Source organism: Peromyscus maniculatus, chromosome 20 (assembly GCF_049852395.1).
Source record: "Peromyscus maniculatus bairdii isolate BWxNUB_F1_BW_parent chromosome 20, HU_Pman_BW_mat_3.1, whole genome shotgun sequence".
Classification (NCBI taxonomy): domain Eukaryota; kingdom Metazoa; phylum Chordata; class Mammalia; order Rodentia; family Cricetidae; genus Peromyscus; species Peromyscus maniculatus.
This window is the reverse complement of record NC_134871.1, coordinates 46,714,509-46,741,909: the sequence shown is the minus strand read 5'-3', so window position 1 is coordinate 46,741,909 and position 27,401 is coordinate 46,714,509. Positions and strand designations below refer to the sequence as shown.

The 27,401-nt window shown below is 47.2% G+C and overlaps 1 protein-coding gene across 1 annotated transcript; it reads left to right on the top strand.

The window, feature by feature from the left end:
• Window positions 1-2,532: 2,532 nt before the first annotated feature.
• On the top strand, window positions 2,533-15,694 carry LOC121826272 (apolipoprotein L3-like). The gene is made up of 4 exons (XM_076556217.1): window positions 2,533-4,701; window positions 5,942-6,044; window positions 10,607-10,769; window positions 13,967-15,694. Exons 2-4 carry the CDS (start codon window positions 6,032-6,034, stop codon window positions 14,754-14,756), a joined length of 966 nt encoding a protein of 321 aa, XP_076412332.1. The 5' UTR covers window positions 2,533-4,701; window positions 5,942-6,031; the 3' UTR covers window positions 14,757-15,694.
• The last annotated feature ends 11,707 nt before the right edge of the window (window positions 15,695-27,401 follow it).

Genomic DNA, 27,401 nt, shown 5'->3' with positions numbered 1-27,401 from the left:
GGCAGAGGTTTTGGGTTTCTCTGTGTGGCCTAGCTGTTGGTTAAGCAGCAGTGTTCATGGCTGGCCGCCACCCTCGGCTGAAATGCCACAGAACAGAGTGCTGGATGTATCAGTGACAGAAGAGTCATGAGCCATAGTTACCTTTCTAGAGCTTTATTGGGAGAGAGAGGGAGGAGGAGAGAGAGAGAGAGAGGAAGATGGGAAGAGAGAGAGAGGAATAGAAAGAGTGAGAGAGAGGGGGAGAGAGAGAGGAAGAGAGAGAGAGAAAGAGAGAGAGGGAGAGAGAGAGGAAGAGAGAGAGAGGAAGAGAGAGAAGGAGAGAGAGAGGAAGAAAGAGAGAGAGAGAGAAGACCCTGTGGAGCAGGGAGTACAGGAGAGAGTGCAGAAAAGGAGAACACACAGAGGGCACGCCTGCTTTTTAGGCTGGGATGCTCTGGCAGGATGGTGACGTAATTAAGGACATAATCCTTACACCCCAGACTTTCACTTAGTATAAAAAAAAAAAAGCACGTAGATTGGAATAGGGGCATCGTTCCTCTCAAAAACAGATTCCAGCTGACTTTTGGATGTCGGTTGGCTCTTGGGAAAATGGAGAAGGGGAGTCTTCCGGGGTAGACAGACATTGTGGGATGCTGTCTGTCATCCGTTTGCTCTGGAGACATGTATCCCTCTTGGCTGTGGCTGGGAACTTTCTGTTTGACAAGATGCTGGTGACACAGAAAAAACTTAGAGAGAGAACAGAATCATTATTATTTTATGTTGAATTTATCTGAGTTAGATCCAGCCTGTCCCTATGGATTATGAAACATGTTAAGCTTTATCAGAGACAGATTATTTTAAAGCACCTGTTTCCTTTATTAGTTTGGCATCCAGGAGACAGGTGATCAATTGTTAAAAGCATCTCACAGTAATAGATGTTTATATTAAAGTCTTTTTATAGCGTCCAGACGCTTTTGGTTCTGGGGGTGTAAATACCTTTTAGCTGTTACAGTTTCTTACTTGATGATCTCTGCACTCTGGTTCCTTGGTGGTCCTGTATCATTGGCTGCACAGTGAGTTAGAACAGGGAACTGGGAAGAGAAAAACTTGTGGTGCATGTGGATTTATTGTTTTGGAATTAGGGACAAGGGAAAGATCAGGGCCCTGTCTGTATGCACATGAGAAACACAGGCAGTAACTCTAAAGGTGCAGTTAAATCTGGTGAGGTGGTAAGGCTGTCCTCTGTACCCGACAATAAAGGAGAGGTGACATCCCAAAACTCCCAGGACTAAGTCAGTGGCTCTGATGTCCAGAAGGAAAGAAACGGATCACTTCCCTGCTGCGTTCTGGGTCCCTGCCATGTCTGTAGCCAAGCCAAGGACTGCTGGAGGTCTTAGCTTGATGTACCCAGGCGTTTTGATGCCTGGGGGCAGTCAGCTGACTCCTTGTCTTTCTAGGCGGCACTTCTAACAAGGCTGTTGATGGCCTGGCAGGGCATTCGCTGGCCCATGGCCTTTTTCTCACTTAAAACAGGGACCCAGCAGCTTTTGGGAGTCAGCAAGTGCCAGCACTTGGCAATTTTGTTTTCAGGCTTTTATCTTTTCCCTGGCACACCTTAAATGCCACAGATGACTCTTTTGCCTGTGGGGTCAGAAGCCTTGCTCTCCAGATGTTTAAGTTTTAGTCAGGGAGGTGTGGGGAACAAGAGATGGATTTTACTCTGTGTCCTGATTTTTTTTTCCCTGATGATTGGTGGCTTAAGGACAGCTTTTGGAAGATCTGCCAGGAGGCAGACTATAAACCGATCCTTTTGGAAGACTTGTCTGAGGCTATAAGCTGATATTTCACTTAATTGCCATTCTGACTACTGTAAACTTTTTTGTATGGATCTTAGTCACTTCCAGATCCATCTGTGTCTCTCAAGGCAGTTTGAGAATGAGTGGGTAGAGTTAAGGTGGGTTAGTGCGAGAATCGTAGAAACTGCCCAAGCCCGCCCATTTGAGCCCGCCCACAGCCAGCAGAAGTCAGACAGAAAAGGTTGCATTTGCTAGAGGCAGAAATAGGGAGGGAGAAGGGTTGAGAGCTTTAGCAGAAAGTTTGGGATAAAGTAACTCTTTTATTTGCCCACTCGCTGGCAGAAGTTCCCGAGACACTGTTATGCAGGCAGGTTTATGCTGTTATGTGGCCAGGTTTGCCGGTACCCGCCCCTATTCGCCAATGTAAGTGGTAAACGTATCCGCTCCTTTGTCCCATGGCTGTAGCCAAGAAAAAAATGAAAAATTAAAATAACAAACCACGATCAGACTCCAATCTCGGGCATCCCCAAGGAGTGAAGAGAGATCTAAGAATCAGCTCAAGTTACCCGTCCTCTTCGTCAAGGGATGGGAAGGGATGCGGCTGTGCTGCAGTTGGTCCACAGTGAATCCGAGAAACCATTTACCTCCTCCTCAGGAGCAAAAATGTGCCTGCCGTTGGCAGCACACCCGAGGACAAACCCTGGGGTGTCCGTCACAAAGAATATAGGTCAGACTACAGCCTCGAGAACGGCAGACTCACTGTGGTGAATCATGGCGGTAGCAGTAGTGGTAGCTGTGTGGGAGTCCAGCAGAGGCGAGGGACACATGTGCATCGTGGTCTCCAGGACTCACTGGATAGGGTAGGAGGCGGCAGGTGGCAGAGGTCACAGCAGGTCCTCTGTGGTCTATCCGAGTCTGAACTGCACCAAACGGCACCAAGTGTTATTTTAGCGATGGCGCTTGTGGCTGGCCACCACCTGCAGTGGCCTTGCCAATGAAACAGAGTGCTGGATGTATCAGTGATGGAAGAGTCACGAGCCATAGTTACCTTTCTAGAGCTTTATTGGGAGAGATAGGGAGAGAGAGAGAGAGAGAGAGAGAGAGAGAGAGAGAGAGAGAGAGAGAGAGAAGACTGCGTGGAGGGGGGAGTATGGAAGGAGAGAACGCTTAGAGGGAACGCCCGGTTTTTAGACTGGGAGTAAATTAATTAATTAATTAATTTTTAGGCTGGTGATGTAATGAAGGACATAATCCTTACACTAGCAAAACCAAAAAGGATTCAGGTCCCCAACAGGAGGGCACAGGTCATAAGCAGGGATTGGTGAGTGTCTCACACCAGAGAAAGCCATTGGTCAGGTCAATACAGGGAAATAGAACTGACAGAAACAAATAGAGAGACACACAATAAAGACAACCAGTGTTGGCCGCCACACGTTCATACACCTGAGCAGCCCAGAGAAGTCTGGTGATGTCTCACTCAGATCCTGGACCCTGATCAGTGACCATGTCAGGCCTCTCCTTGTGTCCTAAACAGAAGGACTTACCTTAACCAGACTTACCCCCAGGGTAACATTCTAGTGTGTTTCCTTTTCTGGTGGAGGTGTCAGACCCCTCCAAAGCATTAGGCAGGGATTCATCAAAAGGAATTCTGGAGACCTGGAACATCTTAGGTTTCCAATCCCCTTCAAGCCCCTAGACCACTGCACTCTTTCCCACTCTAAGACCCCAGTGTCTCTAGGGATCTCCAGAAATGTTGTGGGGTCTCCACCAGAGAAGACTACTCAGACATGGGTTTAAGCCAATAGAAAGTCTTTGTTAGCCCGCCAGTTACTACACCAGTGTTCAGAATGCCAGTGTAGCCCTGATCCTTTCCCAGGGTGAGCTTTAAGCACAAAACCCATATCCTGGGTTGATATTCTTCAGGTAACAAGAACAGTTAACCAGCAGCAGATCTTCAGATGCTAAAAAGCAAGGTTAGCACATCCAGAGACTTCTGGGAGAACCATGGACTTTGATGGATTAGCACTTTGTATTCATTTTGTCAGGTGGTGCTGTCTATGTGCTGAGTTTGTGGGCCTTAACGGTGCTTCCATCATGGAGTCAGTTGTGCTAAGGTCTGGGGGCCTACAAAGGTTTGGGGTCTGTTACACTGAAAGGATGTGATACTTAATGATTCAGAGCAGGAGCTCCTGGAAGGAGAACCCAGGAGAGCAGATGTCCATGTGCCCTGCACCTCATCCTCGGCAGCACCACAGTCGGCATCAACAGGGCCAAGGAGGTGGGGATGGTGCTGAGGCTGCAGTTGGGGAAGTGGGGCATGAACAGAGCCCATGGGGTACAGGGAGTGATCTGTGGAGTGTCCCCTAGTCTGTGGTGGCAGGTCTTTTCCCTCCAGACCACAGAGACCTCATTTGAAATGGGCTCAGCCAGAAGAACCTAAAATGACAAGTTCAAGTTCATGCCTTTGAGTGGGGTCAGCAGGGAGCTTGGGATGAGGGTAGCATCCAGCAAGCAACAAGTTTCATGTGTAGTGTCAGTGGAGAGTTCCTTGGAAGCGGGGCTTTCGCTTTCTCTTTCTAGTCTGGGTATATCAGCAGGACACTGTGTTCTGTTATCACTTGGATGCACAGCTGGTCACAGTGCCCACACAGCTAAGGACTGTCCAGTCCTATCCAAACTCTGGCTGTTTGTAGTGGGTAGCTGTTCCACCTTTGACCTAGAAGTACTACCCACATTGAGGCTTGAGGTAACTATCACACCTACGAGGCGGGGCTGAGACAGGAGCCCTTAAGACCCGAGATTCAGATGTGCCGGTCTCTTGGTTCCTGGATTCTGGACGCTGGAGGTAGACGGAGCAGAGTTCTCCAGAGAACACCGCTGGACGGCACTTCACCTCTCCAGGACCCTGTAACCTATCCCTTTACTTGTAAGTTACACTACAAAATAACCCCCCCCCCTTTTAACTATGTCAAGTTGCCTTAATACTTCCACTGATACCTGTTGAAGATTGCTGGTAAGTTGGGGAATCTCTAGCTCTCACACCTGCATACCCACACAGCCACTCTGAAAGAGGATTATGGACCCATTTTGCTGATAAATTCAGCAAGGTTGGGCATCTGCCTCAGGTCATACAGTAGCAATGAAGCTGACCTTGCAGGCAGATTGGAGTCGGGCCGCTCCCCCTTTCCATCTGCTCTAAGCACAAGACAGGATGAGGGACACCTCAGAGAAGACCATAGAACTTATGGGGGCTCAGTGTATGCACAGGACACCCAAACTTGACCAGGAGACCTCAGAGAGATGTCATCAGTTACAAGGGCAGAGGGCAGTCCTGAGAGTGAGCCACCATTATCTTCAGCTCTCACCATATCAACAGGTCGTTCACTCTCATCCTGGTCAGGTCCCAGGAGGAGCTGATGCCTCCGACCCACACTGCCAAACATGTTTTCATTCCTTCCTCAGCTTCAGGCAATCTCAGTGCAGATTGTGTGTCTTTATGAAGATACTGAGGACTGGTCAGAGGAAGGAATGAGCATCCTCACACAGTGCCTGTGTTAGATGTTAACACCCTTTTGTCCAGTCCTTCTACTTCTACAAATAGCATAAGGAAATAATCTCAAATGCGGGCACTAACAGGCAGAAAGAACATTCTTTGCATTACATTTGCATAATAATTAGGAACAGCACAAGGTCCAGGAGTCAGGGAGAAGAGCAGATGTCAAAGGCAGCACACAGCAGGACCAGGGCCAGGTAGGACTCCAGGTCCTGACAGGACAAGGAAATCACAGAAAGAAGGAGGGTGTGGTCCCTGGGAATCACAAAGGACCCCATGAGCTTCCTAGAATGAGGACCTGGTACTTGGCACAAGGCAGTGCTGTGGAAACAGAAGAAGCATTTATAACATACACACACATACAATGATGCACACGTGTAATATAAAGAGGAGGGAATGCGGTTGTGTTTTTAAGATAGTAAAGCTTTTCATCTGAAAGTGAGAGGGCAGCAGGGCTGGAGCCACAGATTGAGTTCTTTAAATGACAGAGTCACAGAGACAGGGGAGCAGACATGCTTTGGTCAAGTTCTTCTGGCCCTTTGCATTCACCATTGAGAGAACTGTGGGTCACCAGATCCCTCTTCACAGCACCTGTCCCCATTCTGTCCCACAGGTTGTTTTTCCTCCTGTACCTGGATGCCTAGTGAGCTGTAAAGAAAACCTGTCAGGATTCCCTGAGTGACACCAAGACCCAGCAGCTGCCATGGGCTCCCCAGGTAACCAGTCTTATTAATTCCAAGCAACCCAATCCCCATCCAAAAGCTGTATTAGGGCACCTGCCCTTCACAGCGAGGACCAGAGCTTGCTTACAGGTGTGCCTACCTCAAGAAAGGCCTGGTTTTTTGTTTGTTTGTTTGTTTGTTTGTTTGTTTGTTTGTTTGTTTATGTTTTTGTTATTTTGTCATGTGAAAAAAAATCTGAAGTTGATACAGAAACCCGGGGCTTGAGGAACAGGAAATAGAATCCTCCACTCTGGAGTGACTCTGCCCAGGAACACCCTACACCAGCCTTGGATCCACACCAATCTCCAAGCCCTCTGTTCACTGGCTTCCTCCCCACCTCTGCTGCTTAGGCAGTCAGGTCATTTGCTCAGCACTTGGCCAACCCACACAGCACAGCAGTCGTGTTGACGAATGAGAGAGAAAAAACTGCAGAGACGTGTCCTCAGTCAGCACGGCTCTCATTAAGGAAATAGGCAACAGATAGCCAGGGAGAGGGACACGTGTTCGTCATGGGAATGTAAGTTCGTCTGGCCACTGTGGAAATCAGTATGGAGATTCCTCAAAAATATGAAAATAGAACTTCCATAAGACCCAGTTACCCAGCTCAAGGGTGAACACCCAAGGGAACCTCCATCAGTGTGTTAGAGGGGTGCTGGTGCATCCTGGTTTATCAGTGTGATTCACAGTAACTAAGATATGGAAGGAGCAATCTTGCACATCCACAGATGGATGCATAAAGACAATGTGATGTACTAACTATGGAATTTCATTCAGCCTTAAAGATGAATGAAAGTATGTTGTCTGCAGGAAAATGGATGGAACGCTGTGGGTCATCGTTTTGACCAAAATAAGTCAGACTTAGAGGACAAATATTGAGTGTTTTCTTTCAAATGTGGAACCTAGATCACACACACACACACACACACACACACACACACACACACACACACACACACACACACAGCATGAAAGTAGTAATGGGATTATTTAGCCAAAGGCAGACTAGTAACAGGAGATGGTACAGACTGAAAACAGTCCATGGACATGATAAACTTGAATGAAAGTGGCATTTTGAAACTCTTCACTATGGACAATAAACAGATGTTAATAAGACAGAAAAAACACTCAACAGAACAAGGAAGGGAGGAAAGTTTAGAAGCAGGGAGCTCAGAGAACCCAACAAGCCCTGTATTCTTGAGGAAAGTAGAGAGCATGTGGATTCCTCGGGGTAAATGTTCCCTTTTACTGAATATGGCAGTCTGAAAAACCTTGACAGGTGCTGGGGTATCAGTCCCTGACACATGATGAAATCACAGGTCAGCGTGGAGGGTCCCACCTACCAGCAACCTCCATATGCTGCCAATCTTGGCATGTCCATCACAGCAGGAATCCTCTTCACTGACAGTTGATTTTAGTAGTGTGACATTTGAAATGTCATTTTCAAATGTAAGAGGCACACCCACCAGGCATGTTACAAATAACTCGTACTCACTCCCTTCCTCTTAATACGAAAACCTCCACATCCCTGAGAACACTCATTGTGGGCAACTCACTTGGGCTGGAACCTGACCTCAAGGGACCTGAGAATATTTGCGGCCATTACACTGTTGGTCTCATTTCATGGAAAGCGCCCCTGTTCTGCTGCCATCGTGAATAAATGCCTGGACTGCTGGGACTGCCTCTGGATGCCTCCTCCTTTCTTCTTCTTCCTTTTGCATCTGTCCCTCCTCCTCTCTCTCTGTCCTCCCTCTCTCTTCTCTTTCCCTCAAACAAAGTCTTGTATGTCACCCAAGCTGTCCTCAAACTCACAGTCTTTCTACCTCATCTTCGATGTGCTGGGATTATGGGTCTGCACCATCATTTCAGGATTCCATTTCTCACAGGTTATAAATGCTAATTAATTGAATATTTTAGAGTAGCTAATTAATTGAACATTTCAGAGTAGATAATAGTGATAGTGAGAACTTAATTTTTAATATTATTTCTTTAGTGATTTGTTTATTTTCATTTTATGTGAACTTGGATTTTTCCTGAATGTATATCTATATGAGAGGTTTGGATATCATAATGCTGTAGTTACAGTTATGAGACACCTATGAGTGATGGGAATTGAACCTGGGTCCTCTGGAAGAACAGCCAGGGCCCTTAACTACTAAACCATCTCTCTAGCCCTATTTTGAACATTCTTAGCTGAATGACAAAAGTTTGAACTAATAACATACTAATTTTCCATGAAATATCATACTGTGTTACATATATACATACAATTACAATAGGACAGTTGAAAATGAAAATTTAAAGTCACTTAAAAATATTGTGAAAGATTTAGACTCTGAATGAGTTGAGTGTTTGCATGTATGTGTGTGCGTGTATGGACATGCATAGAATAATCCACGAATATTCACTCTTCCTCTGCTGTTTCCTCTGGTGTTGTCAATTCCATTTCCTTTTAATGTTTTTTTTTTCAAGACAGGGTCTGACATTGTAGCTGGAGCTCTCCTGGAGCTCACTACGTAGACCGGCGGGACCAGGAACTCACAGGCCTGCCTCAGTCTCCCGAGTACTGGGATGAAAGGCGTGCACCACTGTGTCCGGCTGCATTTCCTTTTTAAGATTCTTCTATCGGCTCTGTGGACCATTCGTTTGTTGATTAATTATGAGTCAGTTTCTAAACTGGTATTACTCACCTTTGTCGTTGTTGTAACTAATGAAAACATTATTTTGCTTATAATATTGCACATTTATTATCATTTTTCACATTATGGTCCATCCTTGAAGGGAAGCAGGGGGAGAGCTCACATCATGGCACAAAAAAGCGGTAACATGAAAGGGCCAAGACAAGATGCCCATCAGCCCCAAAGACACATCCCAAGTGCCCTCCTGACTTTATCCAGGCTCCACTTCCCATGGTGCCTCTGCTCAGTCTTTGAACCACTCATTAGCTCAGAGCAATTATGCTCTACTTATACCTGGGAGCCCCCTCACAAACCACCCAGATAAGGGCTACTGATCTCTAAGATATTTATTAATCCAGTGGATTGAAACTGGGGATTAATAACTAACCATTCCAGTGTCAAAAGTCACATTTGAGGCTGGAGTGGATCAATGGTTAAGAGCACTTGTTGCTCTTGCAGAGGACCAGGCTTCAGTTCCCAACACCCATATCAGGTTCACAACAGTCTGTAACTGCCACTCCAGGGGACCCAAGGCCTTCCTTGGCCAACACACACACACACACACACACACGCACGCACGCACGCACGCACGCACGCACGCACACACACACACACACACACACACACACACACACACGCACGGTGCGTAGACATGCATACAAGCAGGCAAATATTCCTATACATAAAATAAAAATCAAGGAAAAAAGTCACATTCAAGGTCCATGCCACAAGCACCCAGTAAATGGAAGCCATTTCTAGAATCTCCTTCTTCATGGGGATGAGGGACTCACCTCCTACTTGTTCTGAGTTAAAAACGATACACATCTCTGCAAAACACCATGACACCTCCCTGGTATATTGATCTTCTCAGGATGACATCTCCAAGTGACACTGGGTAGGAGACTTAAAAAGAAAAGGTGTCATTTCTCACTGCCCTAGAATCCGATATCCACAATCCAAGTGTGATATTTGGCACTGGAGAGCTCTGTCTTCCTGGTGGACAGAAGGAGCCTGTACCCTGTGCTGGCCCATGGACTCTCTTATGTGTCTGGAGGGAAGAAGAGAGGCAGGAAAAGAGAGAAAGGAGGGGGGAGATAGAGAAGTGGGGAAAGGGTGTAGATGTAACAGTCTTATTAATAAGAAACACAGAGCCAAATGCAGAGTTAAAAGCTCCAGAGGTCAGAGCAGTAGCTAAGAGCTGATACTAAAAATCCTTTCTTACCCTTCACTGCCGCTGCCATCCTTCCCCTCAGGAAGAGACCTACTTCCCGTGTGTCTGTCTTTTTATTGACTTTCTGTTCTGCTTTCTCATTGGTTGTAAACCCAACCAGATGACCTCCTCATCACTGCCTGTCTATACAGACCTCCAGGTCTTCTATGGTTGGTATTGAGATTAAAGGCTTGTGTCTCCATGCTGGTTGTATCCATGAACACACAGAGATCTGCCTGTCATGTGTCGGGATTAAGGGTGTGTGCTAATACTGCCAGACTTCTGCTACAGCTTGCTATTAGCTCTGAATCCCAGGCAACTTTATTTATTAACATACAAATAAAATCACATTTCAGCACAAATAAAATAGCACCATAAAAGGGTGGGAGGGAGATTTTTCTGGCTGCTATAAGGACCCTAATGCTATGGATTAGGGACCTCACTCACAACCTCACTTGGTTCCTTAGCAGGTCTATCTAAAAAATACAGTCACTAGTGGTTAGAGCTTTTACAAATGAGTTAATGGACACAACTCAGCTCCTTCCACTAGTGACATCAAAATTTACCTCAAGGGACAGATGCTCAGAACCACATTTACAAAGCTAGTTCCCAAAGCCATTTAAGCGCCAATGCACAGCCCTCTAACCATATTCCTTTTCCTTCCCATCTAGAGAGAAGAGGCTTCATTGAGTCTGTGGTTGAGTACGTCTGGGGCAAAAGGAGCATGAAGGACCTGAAACTCCAGGTTGTGAAAGTAGCAGCTTCGTTCACTTCCTCTCCAATTATTTTGATGTTGATTGTCGGCTTGCTGTGTATGACGTATATTACATATAGGTATGTTCCTTGTATCCCTGATCCCTCCAAGACCTTTATCATGAAGGGGTGTTGGATTTTATCAAAGGCTTTGTCAGCATCTAATGAGATGATCATATGGTTTTTTTTTTTCATTTTGTTTATATGGTAGAACACATTGACAGGCTTTCATATGTGGAGCCATCCCTGTATCACTGGGAGGGAGCATAGTAGATCATGGTGGATGATTTTGTTTTGAGATGTTCTTGATTTGGTTTGCCAGTATTTTATTGAGTGTTTTTGCAACAATGTTCATGAGAGAGATTGGTCTGTTTTTCTTTCTTGGTTGCATCTTGGTGTGGTTTGGGTATCAGATTAATTGTAGTATGATTTAAAAAAAAAAATGTTACACCTGGCTTTTCTATGTGACCATTGCAAGACAGAACTCATGTCTACTTTGCATGGCAAACACATTACCAACTTAGTCACATCCTCAGGCTGCATCTAGGGCTTTAAGGGAAAATTTTCGGAAGGCCTCCAGACACAGGCCAGCACAAAGGAAGTGCCCAGAACAAAGCAGGTGTTCATTAAAAGTTGATGAAGACAACTCCAGAAGGGCCTGCAGGAGAAGACAGGGAGGTATGCATCCATAGATTCAATGAAGCTTTTTCTCTCTAGTTGGGAAAAAGAAATGAACAAGATTGGGGGACAGTGCATAACAGCTTGAATGGCATCAGAGACCAGCTGTACAGATGTGTTTCTGAGCACCTGCCACGAGATTTATTTTACAGAGCTTAGGTCCAAACCCATGGCCTGCAGTTGATAGGCAAGCTGTCTACCACTGAGCTAAATCCCCAACTTAGCTGGGTGGTGGTGGTGCACACCTTTAATCCCAGCTCTCGGGAGGCAGAGCCAGGCAAATCTCTGTGAGTTCGAGGCCAGCCTGGGCTACCAAGTGAGTTCCAGGAAAGGCACAAAGCTACACAGAGAAACCCTGTCTCAAACAAATAAATAAATAAATCCCCAACTCCCACATGAGATATTTTAATGGTGTCACTAGCGGTAAGGACTGAGTTGTGTCCCTAAACTAGTTTGGGAAAGTCCTATGCCCAAGTGACTGTATTTAGACATTGAGACTTTAAGGGAACAAAGTATCGAAATTAATTAAGGGCCTGAGTGAGGTCCCTAATCCACAGTATTATCAATAAAGGTCAAAAGAGGACATCAGACTCCCTTGAGCACTGAGCCACAAATCGTGGGGGCTGGGAACCAAACTCACATTTTCTGGAAGAGACACGGTCTGAATGGAGGAGCCATCTCTCCAGCCCTTCGAAAAACAATTCCCTTTATTTACTTGGACATCAGCAATTTGTCTAGACCAGCTGGCCAGAGAATACCAAGGATCCCCATGACTCTGCATCCCCAAGCAGGAATTAAGGCCATGTCAAGCACCTGGGTTCTCTGTGTGGACTCTGGAAGACTGAATTGAGCTCCATGTGTTTGCATGGCAAACACTCTACCAACTTAGCCACATCCACAGTCCTCTTCAAGGGATTTCAGGGAGATTCTACTGTTGTCCTCAGGGTACGTGCAGTCTTGTGAGAGTTCACATGGAGTGTCACACACCAAGAAAGCTCCCATGGGAAGGAACAATTATTCTGATATAAGTTAACAGTCAGGAAGATGTTGTTCAGGACAGTTGCTCTAAGGAAAGAGACAGAACAGTTCTGGATATACATTCAGCTGGGGACTCTAGAGGACAAGCTGAGTGAGGGGCAGTAGACAGCAGAGAGTAGGGGCACTGGGCAGCTGACCTCAGGAATCCTCCTGAGGGGAGTCAAGGCCTAAGACTGCGGAAGTTAGACACAGGAACCTGATTGAGTACTGAGTACCGAAGGTAGGGCAGTCTCACAACCTGGCAGGATTCTTGACAAGCCTGGACAGGGCACACCCACCATACACAGGAAAAGCATGGAAAGCCAAGACAGATCCACACTCTGGAAGCTGTTTAGAAATAAGTACATTTACTCTAGGAAAATGTTTGTCAACGTAAGCCTCAGTGTCCAGAAGAGTGTTGGTCCTTAATGACACACACAGACCCAGAGGGAACCAGGGTCTGCCTCCCACCTGGAGTCCATGCTTTTAGTGTCTGGTTCCTCTGCAGGTCAGAAATGACAGCAAAATCCCACCACACATTGTCTTTTTCAGGCTGACCAATCCTGCTGGGGAGTCTAGGGAACCTATGTGTTCTGAACTCTCCGCTCAGTTTTACCTGCTACAAAAACAGGTGCAAAGGCACAGAGAGATTTCTTGGGGATGGGACACACATGTCAATGAGGAATCCACTCTGGTTTCTTTGTCTTCTGCTCACAGCTGGAAAAGAACCTTCTGTGCTGTGTTTTGAGTGGATGGATCTCAGCTGTGAGCTGCCCCACCAGATCACACATGTACACAGCACTGCAGTGAAAAAAGAATTCCCATAAAGGGTTTCCCTCTTAGGAATGTGCACTTTGCAGTCTCTCAAAACCCAAGTCCTCCAACAAACATGGACATCTCCAACCAGCAGGACATAGGTCATGTCTCAGTAACTGAGGTCATAGAAGGTTTTTCTTTAGGACAGTGAACTCTTCAGGGAATAGTAACTTTTCCTAAAACAAAGTGTTATTATATTTTCCTCTAAATCCACTTTTCTGTGTTTGTTTAGAGTTCCTACAGAGAAGTATTTTAGTTGTGATAACATTGACCTGGAGGGTAAGGCATCTTTATTAAATATCTAGCAATAGAGAGGTATGTTAAGGGACTAGAGATGTCTCAGTGGTTAACTCTGGTTGATCTTCCAGAGGAACCATGTTCAATACCCAGGACCCTCATGATGGATTACAACAGAATCTAAAGCCAGTCTTAGGAATGTGATGCCTTCCTTTACCCTCCACTGGCAACAGGCATGCACATGGTAAACACACAGACACACACACACTCACACACGTGCACACAGGCAAAATACTCATACAACATAAAAGAAAAATTTAAAAAGACACATTAGGATGGGTTTTAACCCACCGTCTTTTAAACAATTAAAGACATTGTGGTGTGTCAAGTGTTCTTGTAGCTATAAGAAAGATCCTGTACAACTGTAACACTCTCTGCCATTTCATTCAGAGCAGATGCTCTGTGCTTTCCACAGGACAGATCTAAACTACAAGCTGTCTTTCTCACTCAGTTGTTCTCTCCTGTCACAGGAAAAAGAACGATGAACAGAACAGAAGACTTTTAAGCGTTTATCTTCAGATGAAACCGGAGCTTGAGCAGCAGATCAGGAAGTTGCACGCCCTTGCAGACCAGATTGACAAGGTGCATAAAGGCTGCACAATCACACAAGTGGTGGCCAAATCTGCCAATGCTGTGTCCGGAGTCCTGACCATCCTTGGTCTCGCTCTGGCACCCGTGGCACCAGGAGTGAGTCTGGGACTTTCAGCCACAGGCTTGGGACTGGCGGTGGCAGCAAGAGTAACTAGTGATTCTACAAGCCTTGTGGAAAAGATCAGCACAGAGTTTGCGGAAGCTGAAGCCAGCCAGCAGGTGCCAACCAGCAAAGACACAGGGAAGACCATTAAGAAAATTTTGGAGAAGAACATAGACAAGCTTATTTCCATATATAAGAATTCCTTCCACAAAATGAAAGACGTGAAGAAGTACATTGATGCCATCAAACTGACCAAAGCTGACTCTCCCCAAGAAACTAATACGAACTGTCACATGACCACAGAAGGGGTGTCAGCTGGAAACACTAAACAGGAAGAGAATCCCTTTAGAGGCACTACTCTGGCAATGTCCAAAGGAGAACGGATCACAGGTGCAGTCAGTGCAGGTCTCTACCTTGTGCTGGATGTGGTCAGCCTTATACAAGAGTCAAAGCATTTGCAGGAGGGTGCGAAGACAGAGTCCGCTGCAGAGCTAAGGCAGAAGGCTCAGCACCTGGAGCAGAGGTTGCAGGAGCTCATCCAGGTCATTGACAGCCTGACTCAGTGACCTCTTCTTCAGTGCAGCTCAGAGGATTGGGCATGGGGGATGCTCTAGACACCTACTGATAGCCCCTGTCTGTATCCCCTCTACAGCAATGTCACCATGGTGGAAGTGCCTGCTAGATGGGGAGGCCACATTAAGAGAAAGGAAGCCAGAAAACAGATGGGACAGGCCTGGGACCTCCGAATAGACTCCACTTCTTAGCTCCAACAACTTCCCAATATCCCACATGAGGACCAAGCTCCCAAGCTGCAGAGCACATCCAAGGCATGATCCAACTTAGTCACAGCATGGCTGCTCCTCAGTCATGCCCACCACACTGCTCCTAGCTGAGGCTCACCATCCTCACTGTCCTCTGAGCTGCCAACATTCATACTGCTTTCTGATTGGTTGCATAGAGGCCTTATTCTCCTTCCTAGATCTGCCTACTTCTCTGTTTTTCCAAGTATTTCCAAATTCTGCAATTAGCCTCTGGAAAGAGCACCATTTCTGTTTTCATGATTTGGGTCACGTGGAGTGATGGGTCTTTCGGGGAAATACTCAGAGAGTTGAAAGGAACAGACCCTGGGAATATCATCTGCAAGGTATTTACAAGTTCTTGGTCCTAGTGCCAGCCATGTATCCTACAAGGAAATAGATGAGATAGGGTTGGCTGGTCAGTTCTGCTCTCTGCTACCAGATTCTGGGGAAATCACATGGTTTAATTCCTATTGACGTTTAAAATCTGCTGTGATGCATGTGAAAGACTACACTTGGTCCATAGCGTTTGAAGAATAAATTTCTAAACACTGGCTTAGTCATGCTTTGTGTGTTTTCTGCAAATGATATCCTGTGTTTTCTAGATTGTTGACTATAGAAAGATGATCATTTCCTCCTGATTTTTATCATCTCCTCTTTTAAAAACTATTTTCTTTCATGTGGTTTAACAAGAAAATTTGAAATTTTACAAGAAGCATTTCCTTCTCTTTGCTGCCCTCCCCTTCTGGCCGCAGATGCTCCCCTGAGGCTGTAACACCGAGTGGTGTCCCCGCCTCCCTTGCAGCTCAAGAGCCTTCCTCCCAAGTTCTCACCAATAGAGACTGACAGATGACCTGTGCATAGCCTAGGTCTTGTCCTCTAGAGGAACTTTCTTGTGTTCCACAGCCCCTTCTGTCCTTCCTGGACTGGAATGTCTGCCTAAGGGAAAGCTGGATGTGGACAGAACCATTTCCCTGGGGTGCAGAGCAGGGACAGAACAGAGTCCTGGAAAAACTTAGGAAAGAAAGTGACCTGCGTCCTGAGCTGCCTAGCAACTTGCTCCTAGTGTCCAAGTTCATTGAGTCCTCTCTACTGTTGAGCCCATGTGCTGGGTTAGTGAACTCTGTGCCAGCTGCTCAGCATCTGTCCCTTAACTAACTCAAGAGCCATCACCAGAGCTCACCACACCCTTGACCTTGAACCCTGTACTCTTTCCTGACTGTCAGTCTGGCCCTTTGGGACATCAATTATTGAAGAGCTTGTCCCTTTGTCCTTGCACTCCTCCAGGCTCTCAGGCCTCTGGGAACCACTGCACCACAGCCCTTTGAATGAATGACCACTAGGTGTCCAGTGCCCAGTGTCCAGATAGATCCCTGCACCCTTCCAGTCCAGGGCCACCTCACCTCCACAGTTCTGCCAAACTAGGAACAGACCTTGCCTTACAAAGGAAACAAACAAGCCATGGTGAGTGTGGAGGGAGAATGGAGATGGCCTGTTGTCACATCTCATAGATACAGTGTTACTTTATGGGTGGTAAAATATCCTAGTAGGTAGCAGAATATTTTTTAAAAAGAGGTTCATATAAAAAGAACTTAAAATGAATTTATTTGATGTAATCATGTGTCTCAGGTTTTGAAGTTGCTCTCAACAAAAGAAAAGTCTGTAGAAGGAGACCAGGAAAGGCTCAGAGATGAGTAGATGACCCTGAAAGGGACATGACAGATGGACAGAGTAAAAGAAGGACAGTGCAGAGGAGGAACTGTGACCAGGTCTATCCCTGCCAAACACTAATGATAGACAACAGGACTGTGCCTGCAGCTGCTGCCCCTGCAGGGATACTGCATTCAGATCAGACACTCTGAGCGTGTCCTGGGATATGGGCAAGACTAAGAGGGTCCTCATGTTGAGCTGTGATTCCTGAACCACAGAAAAGGAAGAATTAATGGTGCCCACACCATTGCAGATGGATGTCAATGGCATGTGCTTAGTCAAAACAGAGCCAATTGTAATGGGTTATAACATCTGTGATTTCTGTTATGAAAATAAACTATGAAATGAAAAATGATGGATGAAGTGGAGTGTTGGGCAGTTGCCTTGGGAATAGGGAAGGTTCAGGATCCTGAGGGCTTTATACCAGGGTGTTATTTTTTGGTGATAGAAAATTCTTCACCTTGATGTGACAAGGGCTCTATGAACCCATATCTGTGATGAATAATCAAGGACTACTGTGAACACATGGAAATGACACAGTCAGATCAGTGGAGTTGCAGTGTGTGCTGAGGTCAAGCTCAATGGGCAGGCATGGCAAAGGAAAGCAGTTTACCACATGGCAGCCAGGAAGCGACAAGGAGTGAGAGGAAGGAGACACAACCAAGATGAACTGCTGTGGGATGGTCTGTATGTCAAATTGCTCTGATTGGTCAATAAATAAAACATTGATTGGCCAGTGGCCAGGCAGGAAGTAGGTGGGACAAGGAGAGAGGAGAATTCTGGGAAGCGGAAGGCTGAGGCAGGGAGACACTGCCAGCCGCTGCCGCCATGACCAGCAGCATGTGAAGACGCTGGTAAGCCACCAGCCACGTGGCAAGGTATAGATTTATAAAAATGGGTTAATTTAAGATAAAAGAACAGTTAGCAAGAAGCCTGCCACGGCCATACAGTTTGTAAGCAATATAAGTCTCTGTGTTTACTTGGTTGGATCTGAGCAGCTGTGGGACTGGCGGGTGACAAAGATTTGCCCTGACTGTGGGCAAGGCGGGAAAACTCTGGCAACAATGAACCAGTCTATGACATGCTCAGAGTGACCCAATGTCTCTAAGAATACCCCACTTCCTAATAGACCTTTCAGAATGTTACTATTCACTAAGTTATCCACTCAAGTCCAAGCCTTCCCCAAGCAATCTCTGAAAATTCAGACACAACCAGAGGCAAGCTCTATTAACCTGCATATTGTCCTGCAGTTCAGCCAAGTGGACAATCATGATGACCATTCATACCTCGCCCTATGCCCTGATAGTTCTCCATAACGAGTTTAGTGCTCTGCAAGGAAAAAATGTAGGAGAATTTTGAAGAATGCTGACAAGTTTCAGGATGGATGCGTAGAGTTAATTTTCTGCTCTCTGCTGATCAGAGTGTGATCTTGTGGCCCTGTTCCATTGCTATCCACATGACATAAAGTAAAGAATAAATACAGAAGGAAGAGAAGTGGCTGTGGGCACTGCTTACCCACAGAGTACCATGTAGAGTGTAGGCAATGATGCCATTCCAAAGAAAGACCTCAAGTGAAATTACAGTTATGAGATTCTTAAGAAACTGATCCAAATATCAATAACCTGGTTGGGTCAGAGCAAGAGCAAGTGTCCACAATCAGGGTCTCCTCCCAGTGAAACCATGAACACTAACATGGGAGTCCACACTCATGTGCCATATTCCCTTCATCTGTATTAGCTATTACCTTGCTACACACAGGTCCCAGCCCAGATGCCAGAACCTTGTTCCTCATCTCTCCCTTGTGCCCATTCAATCCCTTCTCATGGCCACAACTTCAAATGATCAACTTTTCCTTGGATCCTAATAGGACTGGAGGCCACTGTCTTGGCTGGAATGCCCACAGCTGGCTGGACCACTTCTATCATCTGCTAGTTATGTGACTTTGGCAAGTTAGTTACCACTTCCCGACTTAGTGTCATTGCCATTGAAATTAGTGTAAGCAGAACAGGATCATGCACATGGAGTGCAAAGAATATGGTCAGCACACAATAGGTGCTCCTCAAAGTTAGCTTTGAAAGTCTAATGTAAAGAAACCAGAATCAAAAATCTCCTTGTAGCAGAAAAGACTGAAGAACTCATTAGGGGACAATTCAGAAGTGTGGACATGGTCAACATGTCCCCAGGTTCTGTCTCAGTCACTTTCCTGCCATCTGAGGAGCTGGAACAACAGCAGGGTCCTTGTGTGAGATGAGGAGGCAGAGAGCCCACGGTGCCACTGCAGAGCTGGGGTGACCCTGACTGTCCTCACTGAGATCTGGAGCCCCAGTGTGCTCAGTAGGAATGGGAATTCAGTCTGAAAGGACGTGGTGATGACAGCCTGGGGTGAGCAACAGGTCAGGGATGGAAACCCAAGTGCCAGCACCCTTCCCAAAGCCCAGAGACCAGGGCCAGGGTCACAGCCAGGGCTCAGGAGAGACTGTGAGTGACCTAGAGAGGAGGTGTGGGTAGAGGGTGAGGACAGCAGGGCTGGAAGGAGAGGGAAAAATTGATGGCACAGAGAAGAGGCCTAGCACAGAACAAGGGACATTATCAGCCCTGCTACGATCTCATACTCCATGTGTGAGCAGGGCTGAGCTTTGATGTGCTCTCCACACAGTGTCTTCGCTGCAGAGTTCTCAGGTGGCTGCTCTCTTCTATGCTGAGCTCCCTGAAATTCAGGAGGATTGAGACAGCTTCCAAAGGCAGTGTGGTCTGAAGACAATTTGCACAACCTGAGAATCTCAGGGAACTCCAGGTTCTGACCCCAGAAGAAAATACATCCCCTACTGCACTGTCCAAATTCAGGAAACTTCTGGCCTAGCATTTCCTACAGCTGGGTCTAAAATGCTCTTGAATCTTTAGGTGTGGACTTAATTTGTTCCACGTGATGCTCATGGTTCACCTCTTCTGTCATTGGAGGAAGCAGCTGTGGTACCTGATGCTCTGAAGGAGCATGTAGCACACGTGGCTGTGCATGCCAATGACAGCCTTCAAAAAGAACAGGACAGGAAGAGGTTTTTAGAAGCTTTTCCTGGGTTGAAAGGAAGCTTGAGGCGACAATCAGGAAAACTACGAGCCCTTGCTGACCACATAAAACAGATTCACTGGGGCTGTGCCAGCTCCAACATGGTGGCCAGTCCATAGACACTTCCTCTGGAAGACTAGACATGGCTGGAATAATTCTGGGACCCTTCACATCAGGTCTGCTGCTCTTAGGAGTGAGGCTGAGGCTGGGAGTAGCAGCTACTGTAACTGGTGGTGCCAGTTCCTGTGGATAAAGCAAGCCAGTTGTCAGATGATGCTGAAGGCAGAATCCTGGAAGGATCTTCACTGGAGGATTCAACGCCCAACGTGCCTGTCAGGTGTGGAATGCCTTTGAAGGTACTGCTTGGTCAGTGAAGAGAGGAGCCCGAGTCAGAGGAGCAGCATCTGGGAATTCCTTCCTTGCATTGGATGTGTATAGTCTTGTAGCAGACTCCATTTATCTACACAAGGGGGCAAAGGTCAAGGCTGCCTGAACCAACAAGACAGGTGACTGGTAGCTTGAGAAGTCTGTAGAGCTCAGCCAGACCACACGTCCCCAGACAGCACAGGGTGAACAAAGATGGCCGGACAGAGCGGGGAACAGTGGATCCATATTGTTAGAGGGAGAAGGGTGAGAGCAAGTCTGGGAACCAAACACTGAGCAGTGTGGATTTGGGTGTCTGAGCCCAGGGTTCATGTGGATCAAAGGGAAGACAACCGCTGGAGTCTGAAGCAAAGGGGCAGAGGAGACAAGAGCAGGGGAATGGACTGAAACACAGAGAGGGCTGGGCAGCCGGAGCAATGAGAACAGTGGGGAAACTGAGGTGCTGAAAACGGGGGAAAGTCAGAGTGAGAGTATTGAAGATGGAGAAGACACAGCGGCTCTCCCATCCCCCTCCCCTCTGGACGGTGAGATGTCAGCCACAGACCTTCCTCTCCAGCAGCATCAGCACCCTCTCATGCTTGGTGTAGGGTAGAGGGGCCAGCTAAAGAAACCCACCCTCACCCTGGAACCCAGAACCAGTGAAACAAACACAGTCTGGATCAGGGACCCAAGTCAATAAAAGAAACACTTTATCCCTGAACCCAGATCCAAAGAAACATGCCTGACTCTGAGACCAGTTCCAAAGAAACACACTTTGCCCTAGAATCAGAGACCGTGAAAGAAATCTGCCCTGGCCTTAGAATTAGAGCCTAAAAGCTAAGAAAGGCCAGTGAAAGAAACACAGTTTGGCTCTGAAACCAGGGCCATCTCTGCCTTTGACCAAGAAAACTAAAGAATCCCTGAGCAGGAAAATCTAACCAATCCCTGAGCAGAAAATCTCCCTAGAGAAACTGCACCCCTAAGTAACCCTATATAAACCACCTGCCTGTTCAGTTGTTGGCTGTTCTCTCCACCCTGGTAGAGGCAGCCACCTTCCTGGCCTCCTCCTTCTCAAATAAATCTCTTTCTCATAAGAGCCTTGGGTGTGAAGATCTTCATTTGCTGGAGCAGAACAGAAGAACCTGGCTGAGCCATCCCTCAGGGGACTGAGCAATGTGGAACAGAAAAAGTAGCAACATTTTGCCAGAGCCAGAGGGGATTGCTGTATTTCTGCAGGGATTTCCCCTTTAGCAGAGTGAAGTAGAAGAAGGAACACCTTGGGCTGGAGGAGAAGCAGAGCTCTGCTGGGAAGCCCTCTGAAGTGGGGGCTGAGCAAAGCTCAGCTGTAGCAGCTCTCCAGGAGAGGAGCAGGGTTGCTATATCCTGTGGGGAGATCATCCCCACTGCACCCCAACTCCAGGTATAGCCTGACTCCCCGATCAGTCAGGAAACCTTTCCCTCAAGAGCAGAGCTGTCGCATTGCAGTTCCAGCCACCAGAGCTGTCCTGGCAGCTCAGGGTATAGCCTGACTCCCTGAGCAGTCAGAATACCCCTCCCCCGCCCAGAGTTGTAGCATTCGCTTGTACTTTGTCAATCAGAACGTGACTTCCAGATGGTGACAGTGGTGGTGACAGCAGAGTGGGGGGAGCCTTTGGCAGGGTTTAGATACCCAAAGGACCAATGGAATTAAAATGGATCCCATGTGCAGTGCTGGGACAGTGGTGGTGAATGTCAGAAAGAAACATGTGGTACACATTTATCACCTTTAATGTGCACCTGGTGTAGTCACACTTCTGTTTACACTAATGTGCACCTAGTGTAGTCACACTTCTGTTTACACTAATGTGCACCTAGTGTAGTCACACTTCTGTTTACACTAATGTGCACCTAGTGTAGTCACACTTCTGTTTACACTAATGTGCACCTAGTGTAGTCACACTTCTTTCTACACTAATGTGCACCTGGTGTAGTCACACTTCTGTTTACACTAATGTGCACCTAGTATAGTCACACTTCTGTTTACACTGGAAGCTTAAATAACAATTCCTACTCCAGGCCTCTAGGATTAAGTAGAAATAAAATGAATTAAAATTTCACTTCTGACACACTTAGGATACAGTGCTAACCTCAGACTTGTGTTCCTGCTTGCCTCAGCTGAACCCCAACAGCACCCTCACTCCCCCTGACCTCGGGAGGGCTAACACTTGGGAAAGCTATCTCTTCAGCAGACATGGCAGAAACTGCAGGAACCTTGTCAGTCCTGCTTCTGTAGGCAAGCCTGACTGCAATGGATTTCCACTAAGAGCGCCCTCTGCAGGTGACTGCACGGGGAACGAATTCAACACAGTAGTTCAGCCCCTAAAAGCAGTAAGAAAACCAGGTTGAGGCTGGACTTTGCAAAGCACTAGCTGGGTCCAGGCCAGATTGCACAAATCTACGTGAGCTCCAGCTCTCTGTGCTCCGCTTGGTTCTTTGCTGGCCCGTTTTTCCACCACAGCACTTTTGGGGGCTGGTGAGTGCAGACAGATATTATCAGAAACCAAACAATTAGTGGTGTGTAGTGTCAACCAATGGGGGGGGACGGGGGTGTCACAAGACATGTTTTTGGCCTAGCAGGGTGGCTCAAAGGATGAAGGCACTTTCCTCTATACATGGTGATGTGAACTTGATTCTGGGGGACCCCGTGGTGGAAGAGGAGCACTGACTTCCTCAAGCTGTTCTCTGACACCCCTAAACTGGCTATGGCACCCTATCCACCCCCTACAAAACATATGCACACAGTAAGTTAATAAATGGCATTAAGTATCTTTTGTAAAAGATGCTGAGGTTATTTCATTTTAAAAAGAAGATGCAGCCCATGAGCCTCAGCTTCTTCCAGAGCTGGGAATGGGGTGCTGGTCAACACGATGTCTCAGGTCACCTGGCTCTGACTGTCCTATGCTCTATAGACATGGGTTGAATAAAATCACTTACTGCTCAGGAAAAATGGATGAAACAGTCAACCATACGAGAGAAGATGGCATGGGACAGAAGAAATGGATAGAAAGTGTTGGGGTGCCACCTACTGTAGTCTTTATTGGGGAGCTATGGCTGATGTAAGGTCAAGGGAATCAGGAAACCTGGGGGCCAGCCTGGACTTAGAGGGAGGGTTGTGGGGTGAGTAGGCTAATGGTGACATTCGCCAGAGCCAGGTAGTGGCTGTTCTTATCTCGCTGACACCTAGGCTGTGAGGCCGATTTCTAACGCTGGCAGCACAGGGATCCTGTGGTAAAGTCCCATGTGCTGCTGTCATGGCAGGGGGACCATGGAGGGAAAGCAGGGTGGGTTTTCTCATGGCCACTCTTGATGGTAACATCCCAAGATGGCTGCATCAAGCCAAGGTGGATCCCTTCAATAACACACTGAACCTCTGTAGTGTTGGCTGATGATGCCTGGGACCCCATGCCTGGCTTCTCTTTACTGTGAACCTTCTGTGTGGTGTGAGGGAACTGAATATTCCATGGTCTTCCTGTGCCCTCACTCAGGCACTTCCTTTGGTCTCTGCCATCTACAGGCCTCTCTGGAACGATGGTCGAAAACCACAGCTGTCTGCTTGGCTGGGCACAGGTGCATTCCTCAGCCATCATGGGAGAACAAGATTGCCTAGGCTCAGGGACCTGTACAAAGGAGGGTGTGAGGACCGGCTACAGAGAGATAGCTGGACAGCAAAACTCCCCCAATCTGCTTCTGGGTCCCTCCTTGACCTGCAAGAGCTTCCATAAATTTCTTCTGTGGCACTGCCCCTGAATACTTTCCAAGGGGGCCTCTTGTCCTTGAGAATACAGATTTGGGGAAATACCTGCTTCACCTCCCTGGTGGCTTCCACTACCATTCAGACAAACCCCTACAATTCCATGACACATACGGTGAGTGCTGTACCCAGAGGGGTCCACAGGCACCTCCAGGGGTCAGGGTCACACACAGTGGCTGAGTAAGGACTGATTCTGGGGCGTGTGGAGTGACTGTGAGCAATGATGGAGGGAAGAGCAATAGTGGATAAAATGACACCTTCTTCCTCCCCTGTTCACGTGGATGACTAAATCTGACAGAATGTTCTGAGGAGACTTTAAGGGACCATCCTCAGATCTCTGTCATGGAGAAGTGACAAGGCTCCGTGTGAGTCCACACTAGGGGCATCGATTCTCCGTTTATCCACACATGCGTCTGAGTGGAAGCTCTCCCTGTACAGGAGCAGGAGCATGGGGTGTGCAGACCTCCCCACACCACCTGTCACTCCTGAGGAGGCCACAGTGCTCAGTGAGTCCCTTAGTGCCCACAACCCTGCTGAAGACTTCTCACTGTCCCTCTAGCTGTCCCTTGTCCCGGCTTCCCCTGTGGCCTGCAATAGAGTCTTGCTTTCTCTGAAGCAGTCCACAGAGCCGTGGTCCCCTTTCAGCCTCTCATCGGAAAGACACATTTCACTTCTTAGTCAATTGTCATCTGTTTCCTACTTCACATTCTTCCCTAGATGGTCCCTGGGCACCGAGTGCCTCAGGCTCCAGTGCTGAAGTTCCCCTTGGGCCTGGATCACTGACTCCATTCATGGTAACTGTGCAGTCAGGGGCTTTGGATGGGAAGCAGCGGAAGTGGAGTTGGCTGATTTGAACAGAAAGAGCATCCATTAGAGGGAATGATACACACAGAGGATGGCAAAGAACAAAATCCACTCAAGTCCCAGGCATGAGGACCCAGCACCAAACCAGGAGCTTCTGGACACCCTCCCAGTGCTCTGCCCTCAGATGGCTTAGGTCCAAACACCTTGACCTCTAGGGCCCACCTTTACAATTGCAAATACGCAGGAGACACCAAGGGTTGGCTGAGGTGGTGAATAATTGGACCGTCCATCCAGAGGATGAGGAGAGCAGTGGATGATAGCAGTTCACTCGAAGGGGTCTCAGGTTAATTACACTGCACTCACAGCCTTAGCTGTGGCCTTGATGTCCTCCTCCTTAATGTGACAAACAACTGCATGACCATTTCCCAAGATGATGGAACAACAGATACTCTGCCTGCATCTCAAGATCAGGTCCAAGTGCAGGGCTTCCTACTTACTACTGTGTCCATTTCCCTGTTCATGTGTGCGTGTGCTTGTGCATTTGTGTGTGTGTGTGTGTGTGTGTGTGTGTGTGTGTGTGTGTGTGTGTGTGTGTATGTGTATGTGTTTGTGTAGGAAGAGAATCATACAGTCGACCCTATGGCCTGCAATTGCTGCCTGGGAGACTGAAATGTCAACATTGCAGCTGGTGTTTCTATCTGGCCGTCAGAATGGCTTTGGAATAGAAGTGGTCAATGGGGACCTCTCCAGGCCCATCTCCCTGTATCTACTACAACAGAGGAGGTGGAATCTAGGTTAAAATCTTGAGATATATGAGGCGTAGTGGCATGAGAGTGACCCCAGCCAACCTTCTCTCTGGTGAATAAGGAGTGTGGGGCCCTTTGCCCATTCTCCACAAAAGCCTGGTGGGGTGACTCTCATGGACCCTCCTTTCTCTCTTCCCCACTCATATTTGGGAGCCTTTCAACTTGAAGATGGATCCTCTCTCTATCTAAAGCTCACTGGCACCATCCTCAGGACTCAGCAGCGAGTCTTCAAGGTGAACCTCAGGGACTGTGTCAATCACTAGATCCTGTCTGAACTGGAATCACAGGACTGTGTTCCCTCTGCAGATACACATGACATTCCTGACCTGTATATGTGTTTAATACTGTAGGTGAGTTATCTGCACTTTGTCATAAAAATATAGTAATTGTGAGTTATACTCCATCTCTACACACTGTTCCTCTGTGATCTCCTTGAAGTTGGCACTTCTTATTTGGGATCTGGTGTCTCATCTGAGCCAAAGCACATAGGTTTCTTCTTGGATTCAGGCTGTCGGCTAGACTCAATGTTTGGGGACAATGTCTGCCTCTTCTACTTCCAGGTGGTCACAGAGATGTGAGCATAGGATGTACTTCTCTTCCCTATGTCCTGGGATGTATGTCTTTGAATGACGTCAGAAGCCTCCTTTCACATGGTTAATTGGAAGATCTCCTGTCCCTATTACATGATGTCCCTAGAGAAAAAGCAGCCAGTAGAGAGATGGACCCATGCTTCAGGGCACCGAGTACAGTGTCCAGCGTGTATGAGTAGAGTATATTCTTCATGGTGTGGACTGGATGGAAGCAATAACCAGGGTAGCCAGATGCCTTACTGAGGACCCTCTGAGCTCCACTAGGTGGTGCTGGTGTTCACCCTCTGCTTTCCAAAGTCACTGCAGGTGACTTCCCATTGCATTAAGGTCACACTCCCATTGGCTACAATTGCCTCTGGAACAAAGGTCTTATCAGCATCCTCACCTCTGAAGTGGCAGCCACCCAGGGTGACATTTCTTGTCATGTCACTGATCTACTGAGCCTTTCCTTAGCATACCTTCAAGATGTCCAGGTGGGATGGTGTCTTCTTGTGTACCTGGAGGATGCGATCCTGATTTCTGTCTTTCAGGTGAATCTTCAGCCGGGTCACACTGCCCCATGTGGGTTCTATTCAGGAGTGTGTTAATGTTCTGGTTCATTCTATGCTCTGTTCTGAGAGGCTGCCTCCAAATTTTTGTGTACATTTTCATAATGTACATCTGGCTGTGGATTTCTCTCACTGTCTACCTAAACTCTTGGTGATGAAGAAGGAAAAGGCAGAGCAAGAGAGTTTAGAGGAAGAGAATAACAAAAATAGCTTTAAATTTTTAAATTCTATTGATTCTTTAAATGTAAGTGAGTGAGTGCGCGTGTGCATGTGTGTGTGTGTGTGTGTGTGTGTGTGTGTCTGGTTGTCTGTGTGTGCTCCACTGTGTACAGTGCCTACAGTAATCATAACGGTGTGTCAGCTCCCCTGAAGCTGGAATTACAGGAGGTTGTGGCCACATGATGTATGTATGAACTGAGAACCAAACTACCTAGCCCCCAGATGACTTCAAGGAAGAAAGTATGGTCACAGTTGTCTAATGTCTAAGGCTGAATCTTGGTTTGAGTTTGACAAGTCCCTGAACCCTGGGATGTAAGCCATTCCCTCTCCCAGTGCCTCCTTGTCCTCAACAGAAAGTCACAGCGCTCCCTCCATATGAACACAACAGTTGCGTGTGATTTTAGGAACTAGGAGAAGAGGTGGATAATAAGGAATAAAACTCAGTAAACACTGAATAAGTGTGTTGACAGTAATAGGGTGAGGATCCCATGTCACCTGCCCTCCTTCTCTCAAGAGTGGG